Source organism: Gracilinanus agilis, chromosome 1, assembly GCF_016433145.1.
Source record: "Gracilinanus agilis isolate LMUSP501 chromosome 1, AgileGrace, whole genome shotgun sequence".
In the NCBI taxonomy this organism is placed as follows: Eukaryota; Metazoa; Chordata; class Mammalia; order Didelphimorphia; family Didelphidae; genus Gracilinanus; species Gracilinanus agilis.
The window spans coordinates 666,094,966-666,116,923 of record NC_058130.1 but is presented as its reverse complement, the minus strand read 5'-3'; the positions used below and the strand labels follow the sequence as shown (position 1 = coordinate 666,116,923).

At 37.6% G+C, this 21,958-nt stretch overlaps 1 protein-coding gene across 3 annotated transcripts in view; it reads left to right on the top strand.

Annotated features, from left to right (window-relative positions):
- Positions 1-14,634, top strand: part of ENPP2 (ectonucleotide pyrophosphatase/phosphodiesterase 2) — a 131,622-nt gene extending 116,988 nt beyond the window's left edge. For all 3 annotated transcript variants that reach the window (XM_044668930.1, XM_044668923.1, XM_044668916.1), the window contains 4 exons: positions 857-934; positions 8,688-8,820; positions 10,306-10,462; positions 14,026-14,634. In XM_044668930.1, the coding sequence (XP_044524865.1) occupies positions 857-934; positions 8,688-8,820; positions 10,306-10,462; positions 14,026-14,196 (539 nt within the window). In that variant the 3' untranslated portion in view covers positions 14,197-14,634. The remainder of the gene's footprint in view (positions 1-856; positions 935-8,687; positions 8,821-10,305; positions 10,463-14,025) is intronic.
- Positions 14,635-21,958: the final 7,324 nt, after the last annotated feature.

Here is a 21,958-nt window from a genome sequence, read left to right as displayed (position 1 = left end):
CTTCCTTTCTTTCTTTCTTTCTTCCTTTCTTCCTTTCTTCCTTTCTTCCTTCCTTTCTTTCTTTCTCTATCCATCCATTCATCTATCTCTATGTACCTATCTTTAGATTATATAATACTTTCTATAACACACACTTGTGAGATAAGTAGAGAAAGTATTATTATCATAATTTTAGAGCTGAAGAAATTAAGGCTTAGAAAAGGTAAATGATTTTTCCAAAGATCACCTAGCTAGTAAATGTCAGAGGCAGGGCATGAACCTGACAAGGCCAGTATTCTTTCTACTGATAAAGTGACAAAGGCATTTATTACTTATCCATACGTTTTTACCCTGATCCTTTAATAAGATAGATTTTAGAGGCATAATACATAATAGAGGCAATCTCTAAGAAGTATTTTGATATTTTGTAATTACTTTTAATATCTTTGATCAATTTTCCTTCTCTATTTGAAGGTTAAAAAATAATATTGAATTTCCTCAATGGGAATAAGCAGGATCTTTGGATAATGCTTATCTAGACCAGAGAATTGATAGGAAGAAGGAATGAAAGTGGCAGAAATAAAGGGAAGAAAAATGGGAGGAAAGGGAAGGGAAGAAAAAAGGGCATGTGTGTGCTATGTGTATGTATGTTTGAATGCATTTGTACTTGGAGGAGCTGTGAAAGGAAGAAGAATATGCATATGAGAATATGGTTAGAGGAAGAGGGAATAGGAAGAGGGAAAAAGATGGATTTGCTCAGGTAATGCATAGATGTACCCATAGGCAAAGCCTGCCAGTTTGAGAATCTGACCCAATTCACATTGGTGATGCCCAAGTAAGTCATTAACACTACATTGTTTCCATTCATAATTTTTAGATCTGAGCTCTTCTGCAGAATCTAAATATGATGCCTTCCTTGTCACTAACATGATTCCAATGTATCCTGCCTTCCAAAGTAAGTACATTTATTTTTTTTTGTTGTTTTGTTTTTAATTTTTAATTTTTATATTTTAGAAAATTTTCCATGGTTACATGATTCTTGTTCTTACTTTCCCCTTAACCTCCCCAAACCCACCTACCCCCATAGCCGATGAGCATTTCCACTGGTTTTAACATGTGTCATCTATCAAGACCTATTTCCATATTATTGATAGGTGCATTGGTGTGGTCATTTTGGGTTGACATCCCCAATCATGTCCCCATCAGCCCATGTGTTCAAGCAGTTTTCTTCTGTGTTTCCACTCCTGTAGTTCTGCCTCTAAATGTGGGTAGCATTCTTTTCCATAAATCCCTCAGAATTGTCCTGGATAATTGTGTTGTGGCTAGTATAGCAGTCCAAAGAGTTAGAAAAAAATTATAAAATGTAAAATAAATAATTTTGATTATATTAAATTAAAAAGGTTTTGTACAAACAAAAATAATGCAATCAAAATCAGAAGGGAAACAACAAACTGGGAAAAAATCTTTATAACAAAAAACTCTGACAGAGGTCTAATTACTCAGATATACAAGGAGCTAAATCAGTTGTATAAAAAATCAAGTCATTCTCCAATTGATAAATGGGCAAGGGGCATGAATAGGCAATTTTCAGATAAAGAAATCAAAACTATCAATAACCACATGAGAAAGTGTTCTAAATCTCAAAGTAAGTACATTTAGCCTAAGCAGTTGTGAAGATACTCAATCAGTTATTAATTGCCTTTTTATCTACCTATGAATTTATATAATATTGGAAATGCTTTGCATTTATATAGTGCTTTATAGATTACAAAATTGCTTGAAATTATCTTATCTCACTCATTTTTCATAACAATTTAACAAAGTAGGTAAATAACCATTTTACAGATGAAGGAACTGAGGCTCAGAGCAATTATGGGTCTTACCTAATGGTGTTTAACTAGTGAGTGACAGAGTAGGGATTAATTTTCTCTTTGAATACAATGTATTAGTAGATTTTTTTAACCCTTTCTGTCTTAGAATTGATATTGATTCTAAGGCAGAAGAGCAGTAAGGGCTAGGCAATTGGAGTTAAGTGACTTACCCAGTGGTCACAGAGCTAGGAAGTATCTGATATTGGATTTGAACCCAGAACCTCCTCTCTCCAGACCTAGCTCTTTATCCATGGAGCAATCAAATTGCCCTTTTAATGCCATTCTCCCCTCCATTCATCCCCAATGTGGTTTTTCCAAACCCTCCTTTATTAATTAAACATGAACACATTGATATATCAAATATCGGTGATGGGGAACCTTCTAGAGATTGTGCTATGACCTTCTCTCCCCCACACTCCCGAGATGGAGTATCACATGTGCCCTACTCTCCCCTTACCCCACAGAGGGAAGGGAGAAAGCAATCCTATCGGGATGCTGGGCAGAGGGACAGGTGAAGTGAGGAATGTTCTCAGCACCTATAGAGAAGGGGAGGGGGAGAGTAACCTGAGCACTCTGCTCCTCTCTAGCTCTGCTGCCTGTGAGCAGCCCACCCTACCGCCTGTGTGTTCCCATTAGACTACTGGGCAGAAGGGTGGGCAAAGTGAGGAATCTCTTCAGCCAGGGTAGAGGGGGGAGGGGAATAAATACTCCCATTGGGCTGCTGGGCAGAGGGGCAGGGAGGTTCAGTGGAGAGGGGGAAGGGAGCAGCTCCTCCAGAGTCCTTCTGCTTTTCTAGTAATGAACTGGGGAGGGGGGTAGGTAGGAGGGCAGTGGGTGTGCCCACAGAGAGCTCTATGTGTGCCATCTTTGGCACTCGTGACATAGGTTTGCCATCATGGGTAGAGGTCTTATTTTATCTATATAGTCCAACACCTTTCTACCAAGGGGAGGTATGTTTTATGTTTTAATCTGAGTTCTGACATCTTGTGGTGGTGTTTTCCTTTATATAGTTACTGTATATAATAATATCATGATTCTGCTAGATTTACTGTATCCATTCGTACATATCTTCCCATGCTACTTTGTTTTTCTTATATTCATTATTTTTTAGGGTTTATTACATTTATATGCAACAACTTATCCAGCCTTTCTCATGATAAATATCTACTCCCCCCACCCCCAACAGTTTAAAAAAAATCTGTGATAAAAAGTCTGTTTTGGGGACTTTTCACTGTGTCATCTAGGATACATTGGTGGCATGATGGATAGAATGCTGGACCTAGAGTCAAGAAGACCTAAGTTCAAATCTGACCACAGACACTAATTGTGTAATGACCCTGAGAAAGCCACTTAACCCTATTTACCTCAGTTTCTTCATCTGTAAAACAACCTGAAGAAGGAAACGGCAAATTGCTTTAGTATTTTTGCCAAGAAAACCTTAGAAAGGGTCATGAAGAATCAGACATAACTGAAAATGACTAAGGAACACTGTGTCAGTAATTGGTTATAGATAGCAGCCATATATAACCAGTTGTAGTATTGCTGGGTTAATGGGTATGAACAGTTTTTGTTTTGCATATAACATGGCATTATATACACACATACATGCATACATTTAATACTTGTCTATTTTCTGTTGAGATAATGGTCAAAAGTACTTATTGAGAGTTCTGATAAGCAGACAACTTTAGATATCAGAACTTTGGTGCTTTACTGGTCCAATGATAAATGATATTCAACAACAAAGTATAATCCATCAAGCATTTACTAAGAGGCTCTTATGCATTATTTTCAGTGTGGACTAAAATACCATAGACTCATAAACTGTCTTCTGAATCCCCAAAGGATGATTAATTTACTTTCAGTACTGTTTTAGTGGCTTAGGTGTGATTGTTTACTGATAATTTCAAAATTGGTCATCCATGTATGATAGATACAGTTCCATGATGAAATAGAACACTCTGTTCTCTGACTGTGCCACATTCATTTGTTAATTGATTCATTTAACAAATATTTATTGAGTCCTTATGATGTGCAACGCACTGTGTTAGTGTCCTGAGATGAGCTTGGAAGTGGCTAGAACATCGTGTCAGACTTCAGTGACCTTACAATTTAGTGACTGGGATGAAGGAATTAGGATCAAGTTGTGCTTTCTATTGGAGTTAAACACCTTAAGAGAGACTACAAACAAAATCTTTGTGGAGTTTAGATGAGGGAGAATTTTACAATTCATTTCAGATCTTGGAAAAGACTTTGTAAGAGCAAGTAGCATTTGAGCTAAGATGGGGAGATTTTTAATAGGCAGTGAGGATGATGATGATGGCAATGATGGCATTCTAGTTGGAAGGAGTGGCATGAATAAGCTCTGTAGCACTTTAGCTTATATTTCCAGATTATGGTAATTTGGCTAGAATACAATTATATATAAAAGAGAGTAATGTGAGAAATATTTAGAAAGTGACATAAAATCATACATAGACCTAGAGCTGGAAAGGATATTGGAGGACCATCGCCTTCATTTTAGAGATGAGAAACTGAGTCCCAACTTGGCAAAGAGAAAATGCCTTGCCCACTCTGACACTGGAAAAATGGTATATAAAGTTCAGAGAAATTGTAGTGTGGTCACTTTATTTATGAGCAAAAACATATATTGGATCATAGATAGATTTAAAGCTAAAGGGCCCTTAGAAGCCATATAGGCTCCCCACCTCATTTTATAGATGAGGAAACTTGAGACTGAGAAAAATTAAATAACTTACCTGAAGTTATTGTACAGATAATCAGTGTCAAAGGCAGGATTTGAACCCAAGTCCTTTGACTCCTGAAGTCATGCCCTTTTACTGTCTCCTAAGTAACTTAATTGAAAAGCAGAAGAGTTTCATATGTAGAAAATTAAAGATCTTTCTATACTTGTATAAGGCAAGGTTATACACAAATGTGTGTATGTACATACACATATATAATGCATGTACACACATATATGCCTATATATTAAAATTTTAAAAGGCCAGGTTTCTCGTTCATTCTCAGGTCTAGTTTGAGCATTCCAGAGTCCCATGTCAATATATTCTTGCAAATGTTATTTTGGAATGTGGCTTCATTTAATTTTCTCAAGTCAGAGTTTGCCAGAGGCCTTTTGTTCCTTACTGACACATTTTTGTCTAAGCGGTAATAAAGGAAACACACAGTACCATCCTGATGTTGGCATTGCAACAGGCCTTGGACAGAGTACTCACTGTGTCCTCCTACAGCAGCAGGATGGTCTGTTCACATGCCACATTGCTGTGGTCTTTGGCCTTTTGAGTGTTCTCATTGTGTTGGTTTTCTTCCCTCCCCCATTTAGTGCCTTCTGCTTAGATTAGCATTTGGTCTTCCTCTCCCCATCTTCTTTTTCTTTCCACCAGGACCACATTCTCACGAATGATAAAAAGTAGGTAGGAAATCTGACCTTAGGCTGATTTTCTCTGGTCTCCAGGGGGATGATTTTCTGGTTACTGCTATTATAACTCAGAGAATATTTTCTCCTTTGGTGGGCTGCTGTATTTAACCCATTTGAAGTAGAGCCTTTGAAGGTATAAAGAGCAGATGGAGTGCCTGAACAGTAGTTAGCTAGCTAATTGGGCTTTCAAAGGACTGAATGTGAGACAATAAGCTGATAACCATATCCACATTGAATAGGAGAGTATGAACCATAGTTATGTACTTTAAAACCTATTGATTCCCCCTTCTTTGTTGTATACTTCTGCCTTTCCTCTCCTCTCCCCTTCTGCCTCTTCCTTTTTCTCTTTTTCCACCTTCTTTTGATGGGAGAATTAGAGTACATTGTAGTTATTAAATAAATGTTTTTCTCCTATGTCCTTAATTTTTAAATCAGTGACTTTAACTTCTTTTTATGAATCTGTCTCTCTCCAAAAACCAAGCAATGAAAAAAATTCCCCTGATTTTTGTTAGTCCTTTGTTAGGAAAAAATGGAGCTCCATGAGCATTCAGCTTTGTGGTAAATACAATATAAATTTTGATAAATATGTTGTGAATAATATTTGAGCAAAATTATGTGCTCAGTATCCTTGGACCCTCTCAGGTACCACCTGGACATTTATTGAGTGGTTTTTGTTTTAAAATCACTAACATATCACAGTTGGAGCTGTGACAAGTATGGGTTCAGTATTACCATTTACATCCATGCTACTTTATGTTGCTGGTTAATTGCATCCCGTTCGGGATGACATCCTTAATTATATAACATTGGTGCTTCATCAAGAGGATGGTCAACCAGGTGCAAGTCTGGGAGGTAGAAGTTTGTGAGTGCATTTGGGCATGCAGAACAGTCTAGTATCATGAGTGCTCACAGAGCCAGCACTCTGTTGCCCATATTTACTTGGAAGGCTTGTCTTTATTGCCATCCTTTTGGATAATAATGGCAGGATAAAGGAACAAGTATTTAAAGTGTCTGCTGTGGGCCTGCCAATCAATCAATAAACATTATGTGCCTACTGTAGGCAAGATACTATTCTAAGTGCTATGAAAAAGTTGTTCCATTTGATCCCCATAATAACTCTGGAAGGTAGGTGCTATTATCCTTATTTTGAAGTTAAGGAAACTGAGGAAAGAAGAGGTTAAGTGACTTGCTCAGGGTCACAAAGTATCCAGAATTGAACTCTGGTCTTTTTGACTCTGGGACTAGGACTCTATTGACTGTACTCCGTAGCTGCCAGGTAACTGTTGGAAGCAATCCACCCAAGTCTGAAGCTTCACTGAGCACAGCACTGAGTGTTATTGAAAAGCAATCATTCATTCAGAAAATATTTTCGAGTCATCTGTGGGCATAATACCATGCTAAGTACCATGGGGGATAGAAGAGTCCATGTTTACCACATAGCCTAGTACCATAAAAATATTAAAGAAGATATGTTCCCAAGAAAGTTATCCAATATATGTATATATTTCTTTGTGTAACCTTAAAATTAATTTCTTTGAATAAAAGTAAGGTAGGTAGATAAGGTTCTCGAGAAGGATGTCTTTTGTAGTTTATACTGTTAGAGACCTACTTTAGACACTGGAAAGTTAAGGGAATTGTCTAGCATTATACAACCAGTATGTGCCAGAGGTAAGGTATATCTCTGAGATCAGCTTTTTACCCACTTATTTCTTGGCATCTCATATTAAGTAGATGGCACAGTGTTAAAAGTGTTAAAAGTCAGAAAGGCATGAGCTCAAATTCTGCCTCAGGCACTTACTAGCCCTGTGACACTAGTCAAATCATCTACTCTCAGGCTCAATTTCCTCATCTATAAATTGGGTATAATCATAATATCTACCTCCTAGGGATCAAATTAGTAAGATCTGGGAATAGCTTTGGAAACTTGAAAATGTTATATAAATGCTAGCTATTATTGTTATTGTAATAGACATTTAATAAACATTTACTGGATTGGAAATAAGGAAACTGGTAACAGTATTAGATTTGGAGTTAAAAGCCATGGGTTGAATTAAGACTGACCCTCACTAGCTGTGAAATCTTAGCCATGACACTTAACTATGAGTTTTATCATCTATAAGATAACAATAAAATATTTATATTTTGCTGTCAGAATAAGATAACTATAGACTATAAACTCTTTGAAGGTTTTGATTTCTCCTTTGCATCTATACTATTTGAGATGCCTGTGTCTCATATAGTCAATATTTGGTAAACATTTGTTGCTGACCTCACAGTGCTTTATAAAATACTTTATTATTGTCTCATGAATTCCTCCTAATATGGTGAGACCAAAAAGGTCTCCTATGACTAATTGTTGGTATTTCTCTCATGAGCCTGGAGTCAAAATATTGTAGTTGATTTTTTTCACCCTTTGTAGAAACACTGATACAAAAATAGGGATGTTGATAAAATTTCGGGATCTCTAAATATAATTCCATTCATCATATGTGGGCATTGGGATGTAAAAGTAAAAAAAAAATTAAAAAGTTTTGTAGTCCCTGACCTTTATAAGACAAAACAGAATATACACAGATAAAGAAGCACAAAGCATATATAAGCTGGGGCTCTTTACCCCAAGCTTTCATATATTGGGTTCAATCTTGTTAGTCCCAGTCCAATCCTATTTGATTTATTTTGGGCCACCTCTCTTACTGCTCAAAGTTTCCTCTAGAATTTGCAATATAAGTCATTTCTAGGTCTCCACATAATTGGGCAAAAAGAATTCCTAGATCATTCTATACAAGCACTCAGATTTATTGTGCATATAGGTTCCAGCACAACCGTTATACATTTTACCTCACAGAAAATACATAAAAAAAATGGAATTAGTAGTCCATAAACAATTAATACAACCCTCTTCTTCCAGTGAGTGCCACCAGTCCTCTGTTCTCATAGCTCCATCCTGTGGTTTTGACTTCTGTCAGAAGTAAATAAATGAGATTGAGAAGGAGGTAAGCCTCTTCCCATAGGACTTACTTCATCTGGATAGTTCATAGGGATAATGGAGAGTAAAAACCAGGTTATCTGATCCCCTATAATATGGCTCAGTGACTTATTTCTCTAACCATGGGGTCACCAAGAAGGTGGAGAGAATGAACAACTGAAGAGGAAATCAAGCAAAACCTCATGTCGAAGTTGCCTGAGCTCTTATTTGAATGAAAACAGGAATTCTAACAGGTAAAGGTGAAAAGGAAATGAATTCCACATATGATAAATTCTAAGATGGTGAAGGAAAGAAGGAAGATGAATTTGTAATGTAATTTTAAGTCAGTGGTCTTTGGCTTATTGAAGAATATTTGCAATCGTTCATTTAAAGTCAAAGTATTTTGCTCACTCAGGATTGTGTCTTTGTACAGGAATCTGGAATTATTTCCAAAGGATTTTGGTGAAAAGATATGCAACTGAGAGGAATGGAGTCAATGTCATCAGTGGGCCCATCTTTGACTATGACTATGATGGTTTACATGATACACAAGACAAAATAAAACAGTAAGACTCAATTTTTTTTGGAATTTTCTTTATTTAAAATTTATGTGAAATTTATTCAATTAGTCAATAGGCAAAGATCATCAGGACAGGTATACAGGTGTTAGGGAATAATATGAACAAAGGCACAGAAGATGATGCTGTATTCCTGGTTGTGTAAGGAGAGTTGGGGTGGATAGCTTGAGTACTGTCCAAATAGAAATGAAATACTAATGGCCCAGAGAAGGAAAGATTTCAATGTTTTGGCCTTGTGTGCCTTTTATGGAAGACCAAAGGTGCGTTAGAGACTAGAATTTTTCAGTATGAGAAAGCAGGCCAGGGTTATAGTTTGCTCTGGTAGAAGAATCATCCAGAGCTGTGAGAGTAACTGCTAAAGCACAAGCTTGGCTCAAAGAGTAGGACTTAGAGGAATGGGTTGGTTGAATTTATACAGAGGAAGCCTCATATAAGACTAGATCTATGGAAAAACTCACCTAGCAGATGTGCCTAAAAATGAAATGGAAAGCCTTGGGAGAGGTACTAGGTTTCCACTGGTTTGAAGCCTTAAGCAAAAGATGGTTACCTGCCTTTAAGTATATTTTGGAGTAGAGGTCCCTCCCAACTTTGTAGTTCCAGAATTCTAACAATATTAGATTTTGAGCTAAAATTAAAATGATGACAGGGTGGTGTTGTGGAAAGAGCACTGGATTTGGAGTCAGAGGACCTTGGTTCCAAGTTCTCACACAGCTATTTGTTACCTAAGTGACCTTGGGTGAATTTACTCAACCCCTCAGAACAAAAGCTAGAGGGATCAGGGAAGACTACTTGGAAGAGGTGGTTCCTGAGCAAAACCTTCAAAGATGATAAGGATTCTAGGAAGTGGAGATGAGGAAGGGGTGCATCCTAATTATGGGGAACAGTATACTTGGACAAGTATACAGAGTGAGGAAATGGAATGGTGAGTTTGGAGAGCAGATTATTGTTTAGTTGCCAAGAATGTAAAGTATGAGGCAGGAGTGGAGATCATGGGAAATAAGGCTAGAGAGATGGGTTACTGCCAATTGGTGGAGAGTCTTAAATCAGTCAGTCATTTGGTCAGCTAACATTTATTAAGCACTTACAATGTGTAGACACCATACCAAGTGCTATAGATATAAAGAAAGACAAATGACAGTCCCTGTTCAAAAGGAACATACAGTCAATTAGGTGAGATCATATGCAAGCAACTATGTACAATCAAGTTATAGATTGAATATATTGGAGATAATCAACAGAGGGAAGGAACTAGTATTAAGGGGAATTGGGAAAAGCTTCTTGTAGAAGGCAGGACTTTAGCTGAGTCTAGAAGACGGAGATGAGGAGGTACAGAGTTCTAGGCATGAGGGACAGTCAGCTTTAACTAACTCTTTTGCCTGCAAATGAGAAATGATCTTACCATGTGTGAGAGTTAATCTTTTTATTGTGAGAGAAGGAAGATTACATTACATTAAAATTTTTTTCTTCCACCAGACATGTTGAAGGAAGCTCCATTCCAATCCCTACTCATTACTACAGCATCATTACGAGTTGCCTTGATTTCACTCAACCTGCTGACAAGTGTGATGGTCCCCTTTCAGTCTTTTCTTTCATCCTTCCTCACCGGCCAGACAATGAGGAGAGCTGCAATGTGAGTACAAAGGGACATTGGGGCAGTGGGTGTGGACCTTTGACCAACATAAATACCACCTCATGACTTTGCAAGAGGCAACTCGCACAGCCTGGAAAGATTATATAGCTTTTAATCATTTTCAGATGGCTTTTGCCCATGCTACCTCTTTTAATCATCCCTGTGAGGCAAGTTATGTGAATAATTTCTGCATAGGGTGCAAGGCTTGAAGTCAGGAAGACTCATTTTTCTGAGTTCAAATCTGGCCCCAGAAACCTTCTAGTTGTGTGTCCCTGAGCAAGTCACTTAACCCTGTTCGCCTCAGTTTCCTCATCTGTAAAATGAGCTGAAGAGGGAGAGGGCAAAGCTATTCCAGTATCTTTGCCAAGAAAAACCCAAATGGGATTGCAAAGAGTTGAACAAACTGAAAAAATGATAGAACATCAGCAGGAGAGGAAATGGACGCTCTCTTCCATGTACCCTGCATAGATCTAAGTACCTACTTATTTTTGCATGGTCTCCTTCATTAGACTGGGAGCTCTTCAAGGGCAGGATCTGTTTTTACCCCTTCCTTTCCCATTTTATGCTCAGCACTTAGCAAGTTCCTATCTTGAAGTAAGCATTTAATAAATGGCTGTTGACTGGCTGACCCCAGTGTCCCAGAACTAATTAGTGGCAAGCTTCAGTTCAAATCTTTTGAACCGCACCCCCCCCCCCCAGGCCTGTCTTATAGGGATTGCCTCTCCAGATGATGTTAATGGTTTTGATCATGATGGTGATGATGGTGGTGTCAGTATAATTTCGATAGTGCTTCAAAATTTGTGGATCATTTTATACACTGTATCTCAATCAATCACACGATGCAGGCTCTTCATAAATTATTTCCATCTACTATCTCTGATGGTCAGTGCTATTATTATTCCCACTTTGCTGATAAAGAAACTAAGGCTCAATGAAATTAAATTATTTGTCCAAGATCATATAAGTATTGCCTAATGCAGTATTAGAACCTCAGTTATCCTAATTCCAAGTCCAACATTCTACCCACTATGCCACAATAGCTCCCTAAACATTAGGAAATCATGACTGAATTATAGCTAATGTCCACAGTAGAAAAAGCAGCCTGCAGATTCTTAGATTGTGCTTGTTTATATCCTACTCCCAAAACTAATTGTTCAAAAACTGCATTTAAACACACAAACTTTTCTCATAAATGAATATGTATATTTTACTATCTGGGGAAACTAAGTGCTCTCCCCACCCACTGATCCTCCTATCTTCATCCTAGAGTGTTGAGGTCCATGGGGAAAGACAAATATGTGTGAGTTTTCCCAAGTTGTGCATTGTATATCCAAGAACCAGACTCAGTAAACACTTTCATGAACTTGCAGCCTTAAGGTAGGAAGTTGGTCTTCAGTCGTAAAGTTTCTAGAATCAGCTGAATAGGAGTCTAAACCCAGAGCTTAGGTTAGAGAACTCAAAGGAAAACCATCGAAATGAAGCTGACCTGTCATCTCTCAGCTCTCCTAAAGAGGGAAAAAAAATGAAACCAGAAAAACATCTTGAGAAAATGAATTAGATTTGTCCTGAACTGCCATGATCTCAAATAGCAGTCGAATGGGTCAGGAAATGCCTTTTTACCTTGTGGCTATTCATTCAGATGTTTACATTTACAAAAATGAACACTGATGAAAATGCATCCAACCGAGAGGACCTTTAAACCTATTCTAAGGAGAATCTAGGCTAGCTGGAGACACTCTTTCGAAAATGGCACTGTTGCCCTAGAACACCAGATGTAACCTTCCTGGGAGAACTATATTTAGATTTGTCTTTCCCCATGAACCTCAAGACTCTAGAAGGAAGATAGGAGCAGGGGGAAGGGAGAGCCCTTAATTTCCCCAGACTGCAAAAATATTCTGCATATTTATGCTTTTTGGCCTGGAACTTCCCAAGACCAGCTTCCTGAATCAACACCCTCATGCAACATATTTAGCATTGGCACCATGAGCCCACATTCCCAATCCAGGTCTGTGTGGGCTGAAGCTTTCCGAGAAATTCAAATTCTCAGGCTTCAGTTCAGAGTTCAATAAAGCCACTGAGGAGGAAAAAGTCTGAGCATTTGAAGTTTTAAGCCCTGGGAATTGTAGGATTTCATCTCTTTTGAGCTACTGGCCAGCTTTTAAGAAGCTTTTGTGGGTTTTCTTCTATAATAACCTAGGAACCTCACAGTGTTCCTCTTTGAGAGACAGAGACAGAGACAGAGACAGACAGAGACAGAGAGTCAGAGACAGACAGAGAGACAGAGATAGAGATATCCTGTTCTACAAAAGGCCATTGTCTCTCTGGTATTATTTCTATTTTCTAATTAGTAATGATGTTGATTGTCCACTTTGGGACATCTGAATCCCTTCTGACAGGAAAACTTGTGCCAAACCTCAGTAATTGTGAAGCAGCTAAAACAGAAGAGAATTCATGGCTTTCCTTGACTGTTTCTGACCAAACCTTCTCAAGCAGTACATTGAGGGCCAAGTTCTCCAGAGAATCTGCTTTAAATAGGAGCCATGAAAATAAGCACTATCCTACAAAGCTGAGGTCAAGGAAGAAGCAGATGGAGAGTGGTAGTGCTTAGAAAATTCACCTTGCCTGCCAGAAAAGATGAATTATTAATAACAAAGTATGAATTATTTAATTAAATCTAAACAGGGGCCCATTAAATACTTAATGCCATTGGAAAGTAATTCCTAAGCACTCAATCAACAAATATTTATTTATTAGGCATTCACTGTATGCCACGCATTGTGCTAAATTCTGGGGACATACCAAAAAAAAAAAAAAGGCAAAAACATCAAAACAGAGTTCCTGGCCCTCAAGTTGCTCACATTCACATTCAAGAAGAGACAATATACTAAAAACATTTATATACAAGATACATACAGTATGAGATATTCCAATGTAAATGGCTTCAGAAGCTACTTCCAGCTCTGATTCTTGAGATGAACCCATGCATATATGAATTCATTTTGTTTTTGTTCTTGTCAAAAGATTAAAGTGGAATCAATCATTCTGACAGACATAGGATACATCCTCGTATTTTCATGTGTTGGCCCAGTGCCCTTCTTAATTTTTCTTGTGAAATGGAAGAATTTTTTAGATTATTTATATTGTGTCTGTTCTGTTCTAATTTAACAATCTTGGAGGGAGAAAAATGAAAAATTCTTCAGGGGCATTTGGGTTTTCTAATTTTGATTTATGTCCTGAGCATTCATTAAGTTGAATTCCCCCACACACCACATGTCTCATTTATTTGGTAAGACTAACTGCTGCTGAAAATGTTTACAGTCGAAAGTAGGTATTCGTGGGGCCTTTCTGACAGGACTGTGGCAGAGAGAGAGAGGAGGCAGTGCTTGTGTGTATGTGTATGTGTATATATGCATGTGTCATAAGAGAGGAGGAGGGAGTTCATTGGCTTTGTGCCCAGAAGTGTGTAGAGGTCATTTGTGGAGGACCATCAAGGAGCATTTCCTTTGGAAAATTCTAAAATTCAGAATATGGATGGCTCAAGCAAAGTTGCATTTCTCTTTCAGAGTTCAGAAGAAGAATCTCGGTGGGTGGAAGATCTCTTGAAGATGCACACTGCCCGTGTGAGGGACATCGAGCAACTCACCAGTCTGGACTTCTTCCGAAAGACCAGCCGGAGCTACCCTGAAATATTGTCCCTAAAGACATACCTGCATACATTCGAAAGCGAGATTTAACTTTCTGATCGTTCTCAGTGTAGCCCTTTATCAACTGGTGTATATTTTTATATTGTTTTATATTTATTAATTTGAAACCAGGACATTAAAAAAATTAGTTATTTTGCTCCTATACCAAATCTGACATATTAAGCCCAAGTGTCACCACTGTTTTTCTCTAATGCTTAATTTAGATAGGCTTACATTTTGAGTAGAGCTTGTGATACTGCAGTTTGAATTTTTAGTGGAAGCTTCTGAATGGTCCTGCAGGATTGATATTTGCATTGAGGAAATATTAATCTTCTAGTGCACAGTTGCCACATTTATAGTCCTGTACTGTATCGAAATACTGAACTTGTAAAGTTACATTCATTTACTGTTAATGATGACAGACATATTTAAACCTTATAGACCAATCTTAAATATAATAAATCACACATTCAGTTTTTTAATGTTTTACATGGCTTTGATTTCACTCTTGAACCACGTTATAGATGAACAGATACTTTAAATGGTCATACACATATAAAAGTCAATTCTAATTTGTGAGCCTTACCTTGGGTGCAGTCCAGATGGCCATTTGGATGTTTCTTCCATCCAAACACAATTATCTGCATGGGATAATTTCAAAATAAACCTTCTGGAAAGCAATCTACTGAACTAGAAGACCTCAAGAGATCTCTTCTAATATATTCTACTTATTAAAAAATCTAAATTAAGCGATATTTTAAGCACTGACTTCGTATCAAGCACTGTGCTAAACACCTTGTTAGGATTAAATTTCTCTGGGGCAATATATTCATTTGTAATTATTTATTAGATAGTGAAAGCGAGTCAGAGAGAGAAAAGGCACATAATGTCATGACTTGTTGCCTAGCTGATCTAAATTTGCTGCTCACCTCATGTCTGCATTTGCTAGCAAAGAGCCTGTGTTCTTTCTAACCTCTATAGTCCTATGATGTCACTCTTTCTGGGTCTGCCTGGTTGGACAGACTTGACCTCAGTCTGAGTTGGAGGTCATTCTTCTGGACATCAGGGTCATGTGGCACAAGAGGCAAGTGTCTTCTGGGATGCCAGGGAGCCATGAAGCCTCTGGTGTCCTCCCATGTACACACGCATGTCCAATCAAAGGTATGGGGCTTAGACCAAAATGGATTTTAAAAACTCTTTATAAAAGGAAAGAAAGGTACACGTTTCTAATAAATTCACATAATCCCCCCTCTCTTTGGGGGACTCAATGTCTCTCCAGTGAATCATCCCATATATAATATCTATACATCTCAGCATTGTCTCACCAGGGTGTAGAGGGCCCTGAGATACACATTTCATGGAAGGTCTAACTACATTAGGGGGTTTCTTTCTTTCTTTTTTTTTTAACCTTTACCTTCCGTCTTAGAAACAATACTATGTATTGATTGGTTTCAAGGCAAAAGAGTGGTAAGAGCTAGGCAATGGGGGTTAAGTGACTTGTCCAGGGACACAGAACTGGGAAGTATCTGAAGCTAGATTTAAACCTAGGACCTCCCATCTGTAGGCCTGCCTCTCAATCCACTGAGCCACCCAGCTGCCCTCTAGGGTGTTTCTTAACATATTAAAAAATGATTGTTAGGTACCTTGACAAGGAGCCAAGTGGGGGCATTCCCCTTTTTAGGCACAGGGGTTTTACAATCAAGATAAAATAATGGTGAATGGTAAGAACAAAAGCCCAGTCCCCCACAGTTCAGTTCATTATATCCAAAGGTTCACTCAGTTTCATAATGTAGTGTTTGATTTCTGGGGACATCCTCTAATGCTGTCATATTTTTTGTCTGGAATCATGATGGTCCTCACAGCATCTTCTCTAAGAGATCTGCTTTCCTAGTCCAGATTATTGGTGATATATTTCCCTAAAATTGCTTTAAAAAAGTTCTTAGTTGGGGGCAGCTGGGTAGCTCAGTGGATTGAGAGCCAGGCCTAGAGATGGGAGATCCTAGGTTCAAATCTGGCCTCAGCCACTTCCTAGCTGTGCGACCCTGGGCAAGTCACTTCACACCCATTGCCTACCCCTATCGCTCTTCTGCCTTGAGCCAATACACAGTATTGACTCCAAGATGGAAGGTAAGGGTTTAAAAAAAATTCTTAGTCAATGGACCTTCAGAATACCTTCACTGTCTCCTCTCAGAAAGATGAGATACCGCTCACAATCTGATCTTACATGCAAGCACATACATAACCTGATGGTAACACAAAATAATGTTCTAATATGATGAATATTTTTAACAACAACAATAAACTTGGTAAAGGATGTATGGCTAGGTTATTAATTTAAGAATGTATTAAATAATATATGAATCACTTTTTCCAAAAATAAGAGAATATATATATATAGAGAGATAAAAATTATAATATGTCTGATATATATTCAAGGTCTAATGGGCATAGTTTATATTATATAAGCATGCAAGTCAGGTGCAACAATATTACAGTTACCCCCATCTGCCAAGACTAAAGAAAGTTGCCATGCCAAAGAAAAAGAGGGACAGAAATCTGATAAATGGGAAAATGTGATTCCATAGACTGATTACTCTACAAAATAGTCATTAGGATAGCAAGTTATAGTCAGAACCAAATCAAAATATTCTCCTATCTTGTAGGCTCATGTCTTATAGACTAAGTCAGAAGATGTTTACATCAGAACTTTGCTTACCAGTCATGTTTCCCACTCTCCCATGAGATAAGTCCCCTGACTTTGGCACTGACATTTACCACCCCTACAATGGCTGTTGAAATCCATAAACATCTCCTTATTATCACCAATCAGTGGCTTATTAGCTGTCCCTCTGTAGTCTTCCTGGAATCAGACTCAAACATCAGTTATAGTCTCATAAGATTTAATAATGAATGTCAGGTTTCGATAGTCAAGCTTTGGGGTATGCAATGTTGTCAGGGCTGTTAAAAATTGTAAATTGATTCTTCAATAACTAATATCAAGTTTAATTCCATAAACTCAAGTTTAAAAAAGTCAGAGTTAAAATTAACAAAAGAAAAGAGAAAAAATTAAAAAAGCTCATTTTTCAAATACCATTAAATAATTTGAAAGTTAAACATATATATTTTTTAAAAATTCAGATGGATTACTTAAAAGTTAAATCTATTATATCTCTAACATGGTCACAATTCTGAGTACACATATATACAAGTTTTTCCCTTGGTAATAAAAGAGGAAAATGTAATAATGCTGAGAACAAAATGCCAAATGAGAGTAGCATTTTTTTTAAACAGAGTAAACGAATAGGTTTACTTATAAGATCCCTAATCACAAAAAGATAAAAATTAAAGCAAAAAAGACAAACAGACATTAACATACAATGAAAGTGACAGGATACAGTTAATCAGTGTTGGTAGAGGATACTGTTTTTACACGAGAGCAATGAATTTAAAAGGCTTTTTCTACAATTTTAATGGCAGTTGGAAATGTTAGCAATACTTGTAAGGGGTCTTCCCAAGCAGACTGGGTCCTTCCAGTTCTCTGAAGGTTCTTTATATATACCTTATCTCCTGGTTGTAGATCACAGAGTGAGAAGTCCAAGTGTCCTGCCTGTACTGCAGCCCCAGAAATAATTTAATGTAATTATTTATCATGTGATTTGACCTGTAATGCCTATATATAAGAAGGAACAGAAATCTCCCCACCCTAAAAGCATTTCAAATGGTAAGATATATACATTTCCCCTAGATCTGCTGTGCAGGCTAAGTAGGGCTAAGAGGAAAATCTCAGGCCACTTCAAGTGAGTCTCAGTGCATATTAGCCAGTCATGTTTTTTAAGTTCTCTATTCATATGTTTAACTTGACCTGAGCTCTGGGGATGGTAGAACTGTATGGAATTGGGAAGTAATTCCCAAATAAGAATAAATGTGTGATGAAAAAGAATCAGTAAAATGAGTTCCCCTATCTGAATCAAAGTGTACAAGTGGGACCAAATTGGTGAATAATCTCCCTCAATATCATTTTAGCAACAAAAGCTGCTGTGGCATGAAACAGGGAAAGCTTCTATCCATCTAGTAAGTTGGTCCACTATAACAAGATAAACTTTGTAATATCTAGCTTTAGGCATATGAAATCAATTTGAAAATGTTCAAAAAATGTGTAAGTCACCAAAAGCCTTGGCACAGAAAGCATGTTGATTATATGCTTGACAGGGCAAGAAGCACATGTATACACACACATGAGACTGTATTGGTAGTACCTGGGGCCACTCAAAATCTTTTAATAGTGTCCATGATTCCCTGAGTACCAAAGTGGCCACTCCTGTGAATAGATAAGCATATTTGATGACAGAAGTTTCTGGGAAGTAGGGATCTTCCTTCTGGAGACATTCAAACCCTATTAATCTGCCTTGCTTTAAACATATGCTTCCACTTCTCCACTTTTTGTTCATTATAAGAGAGAAAAACTTGATTCATTATTAGATGTCAGCGTTAAAATTAATTCATGTCCTTCTAAGGCTTAAAGCTTAGCTGCAGAGTTTGCCCTCTGATTCTCTTAGACACAGAGTCAATCCTTCCTATATAGGCAGAACAATAACTAGCCAAGGCTGTGGGCAGCTGAAGAGCAGAAGGAAGTCTAATGATCTCTACATTTGCAATTGTATTGCCAGCAGAAGTTGAAAAACTCCTCTACATCCAAAATGTCCCCACAGCATGACTGATTCCAAAAGCATATCTGGAGTCTGTGTAAATTATTGATTTCTTTCTTTTAACTATCCCATATGCCATTTTCAGTGTATGTAATTCTGCCCTCTGAGTGCTAAAGTTTGAAGATAATAAAGCCGCCCAGATGGCATCATGATCTGATACAATCGTAACATCAGTGTGGCATATTCCATCCCGTATAAAAGAGGATCCCTCAAAGTAGACTATAACAGATTTACTAAAGGTGTGTCAGAGAGATCACTATGGGGCTTCTCAGTCTTGTCCACTAAATATGCACAATCTTATGGTGGTTCCCTAAAGACTGGCAAAGCAGGAAGCAGTGTTGCAGGATTAAGAATTATATGGCATTTAAGGGTGATATTTTCATTATCTAATAGTTATCTCATATCTAGCAAGCCTTGGATCTGAAAATACCTGTATTCTATGTTGAAGCAATAATGCCTTGACCTCATGGGAGCAGAGAACAGTAAAATGAGAACCCAGGATTATATCTGAAGCCTTTCCCACTGTGGCAGCTACAGTCCATATATTAAATTCACACATCCTTAAGGAACTTACAGTATAATGGGAAAAGACAAATCATAAAAAAGGTGAAAACTAGGCAAGGAGAAGAAGAGGAAGATACCTGCATGTAGGTGAGGTAGAAAAGTATAGTCTAAAATCCAAAAACTTAGATTCACTCCCTTTTCTCATTCTTCTTTCCTATTTAGCCATGAGGTAGTGCTCCTAGCCACTGATCTAATCCTGTTCAATAGGAAGGAAAGATAACAGACATCTGAGTTCATATAGTATAAATGTAATGTTACTCTCAGAATTGCTCCTGCCCCTGAGCATTGTAAACCAATGAACATAAGGAAATGCATGTCTGGATTAGCCATAGAAGTTTATGGAATGTGAGATTAAGTCAATAAAATAAACTCTTTATCAAAGTGAATGAATTATTTCAGATTCAGGCACAAGCCATTCTCAGTTGAAATAGGCAAAGGGGAGGGGTATAAAGACATATACACACCCCACAACATATCTCCTTTTTATTCTGGTTTTTTTTTTAACTGAGTGAGCCCAATAAAAAGTAGTCTTCTACCTTGCTGATTGCCCTTTTAGTTTTCACTTTTTCTTGTGAGACTGGGGTTATGAAATAGTAGTAGGCTACTAGGGGAAAACTTCTTATTTCTTCCCTTAGATTTTTCCCCTCCCTTTTCTGACAATTGTTCCAGGTTCCATCTCATCCCCAAAGCCTCTTCTTGGGAAATGAGCAAAAACTCAAAATTTCAGTGGTCTATATGAGGTGAGGCCAGCATACTTCTTCTTGCAAAAGAGATATTCATTTCCCTCAGGGTTTGGAATTTTGCAGACTTTTGCAAACTCAGCTACGTTAGGATCAATATTTATAAGTATATAACACAAGATCAAATACCTATCGTTATATAAGAGAATTAAGGTGATTAAACTTATATCTAGAAAATCACCTTACAAAACAAAGCAAATAAACAGCAACAATATATGCAGAGAACAGCACCATGCCAGGCATCATTTGATGGGAAGCACATCCCACGTAGTCTACATGCAGAATTCATAGTAATACATGCATATCCACAAAACAGAAAAAAGCACAATAATAAGTCCAGTGAATAACAGAACAGGTCAAATGACAAAAGTAAGAGTATAGAGTTGATAAGTGAACTAAGTTAATAAACAAATGATGCTATAGAAATGGCATCATATTCTGTATATTAAATTATAGGTGCCTTGAACTCCAAGAGTGTTTTAAAAAATTGTCACCTTCTTGAAGGTCTGAATAATGAAAATGAGCATTATCTCATCATTTGTCTCAACATTCTTCTGGGTTGAAGATATAGCTAGGTGGCCAACTTCTTTTGGCTTCTCTCTCAACCCAGAGAAACATTGTTAGTATAAGGTATCTCAGCATCCTCAGAGACTCTCCAACACAAGTCATGAAATAGATTTGGCTTCAGCTTAAACATCAGCAAGTAGGATATAAAGCCAATGGCATCATCCCCAGAGAATTGCCTGAATATACAAGGAAAGCCACATGCTGTCTCCAACGAGATTTTTATTGTGGTCTCGGCATCCCTAACATGTTCATCAAAATGTGGTTGTAGCATTCAGGTTAAAGCAACACTAGCCAAAGCTAACATCGCTTTGATCAGTGTGTTTTCCAGTTCTCTGTCTTGGTCTGAATGGATCCTGGCAGGAAGTCTACTGTGAGACCAAATCACTCCTCCCTTTTGCAAAAGAGGCATTTTATAAGGTAAACATCAGAATAGGGAGGTACTAGAAGCTAAGGGATCAAGGAAGGTCTTGTGATGAAGTCAATTACTTGAATCTTACAGGAAATCAGAGATATTCCAGTTGTAGGAGACAGCCAATTCAAAGTAATGGAGAAAGAGGGTAAAATATGTGTAAGGAATAGCAAAAAAGCCAATTTGACTAGGCCATAGAGTACATGAAGGGGATGTGTAAGAATGGTCAAAGTTTTGTGTAAGAAGATTGGAAAGGTAAGGTGGGGATATTTAACAAAGGAATTTACATGTTATCTTAGAAGTTGTACAGGTGGTTGTCTTGGGCAGTACTTTGGAAAAAATACTTTGATAGCTGGGTACATGAGACCACATGATCACTATGGTCTACACCAGTGGTTCCCAAACTTTTTTGGCCTACCGCCCCCTTTCCAGAAAAAATATTACTTAGCCCCCTGGAAATTAATTTTTAAAGAATTTAATAGCAATTAATAGGAAAGACACAGAGATAGAGACATTGAGATTTGACTGTGGGTGTCTGAGCAGCAAGGGTCAAGGAAGGAGCTCTAGACCACAGATTAAGAGCTAGAAACATGTTTAGAGGCCAACTAGTTTGACCTTTCTCATTTTACATATAAGGACACTGAAACCCAGGGAAGTTAAATGCTTTACCCAAGGTTACAAGGTTAGTAAATGTTAGAGGCTGGATTTAAATCCATTTTCTTTGACTGTAGAACCGATGCTCTAATGTGATATAATTGAAAAAAGTGTGGATCCTCATTATAAAATAGCTTGTTACCCAATTGTTTCAGCTATGCCACAGGTCAAAC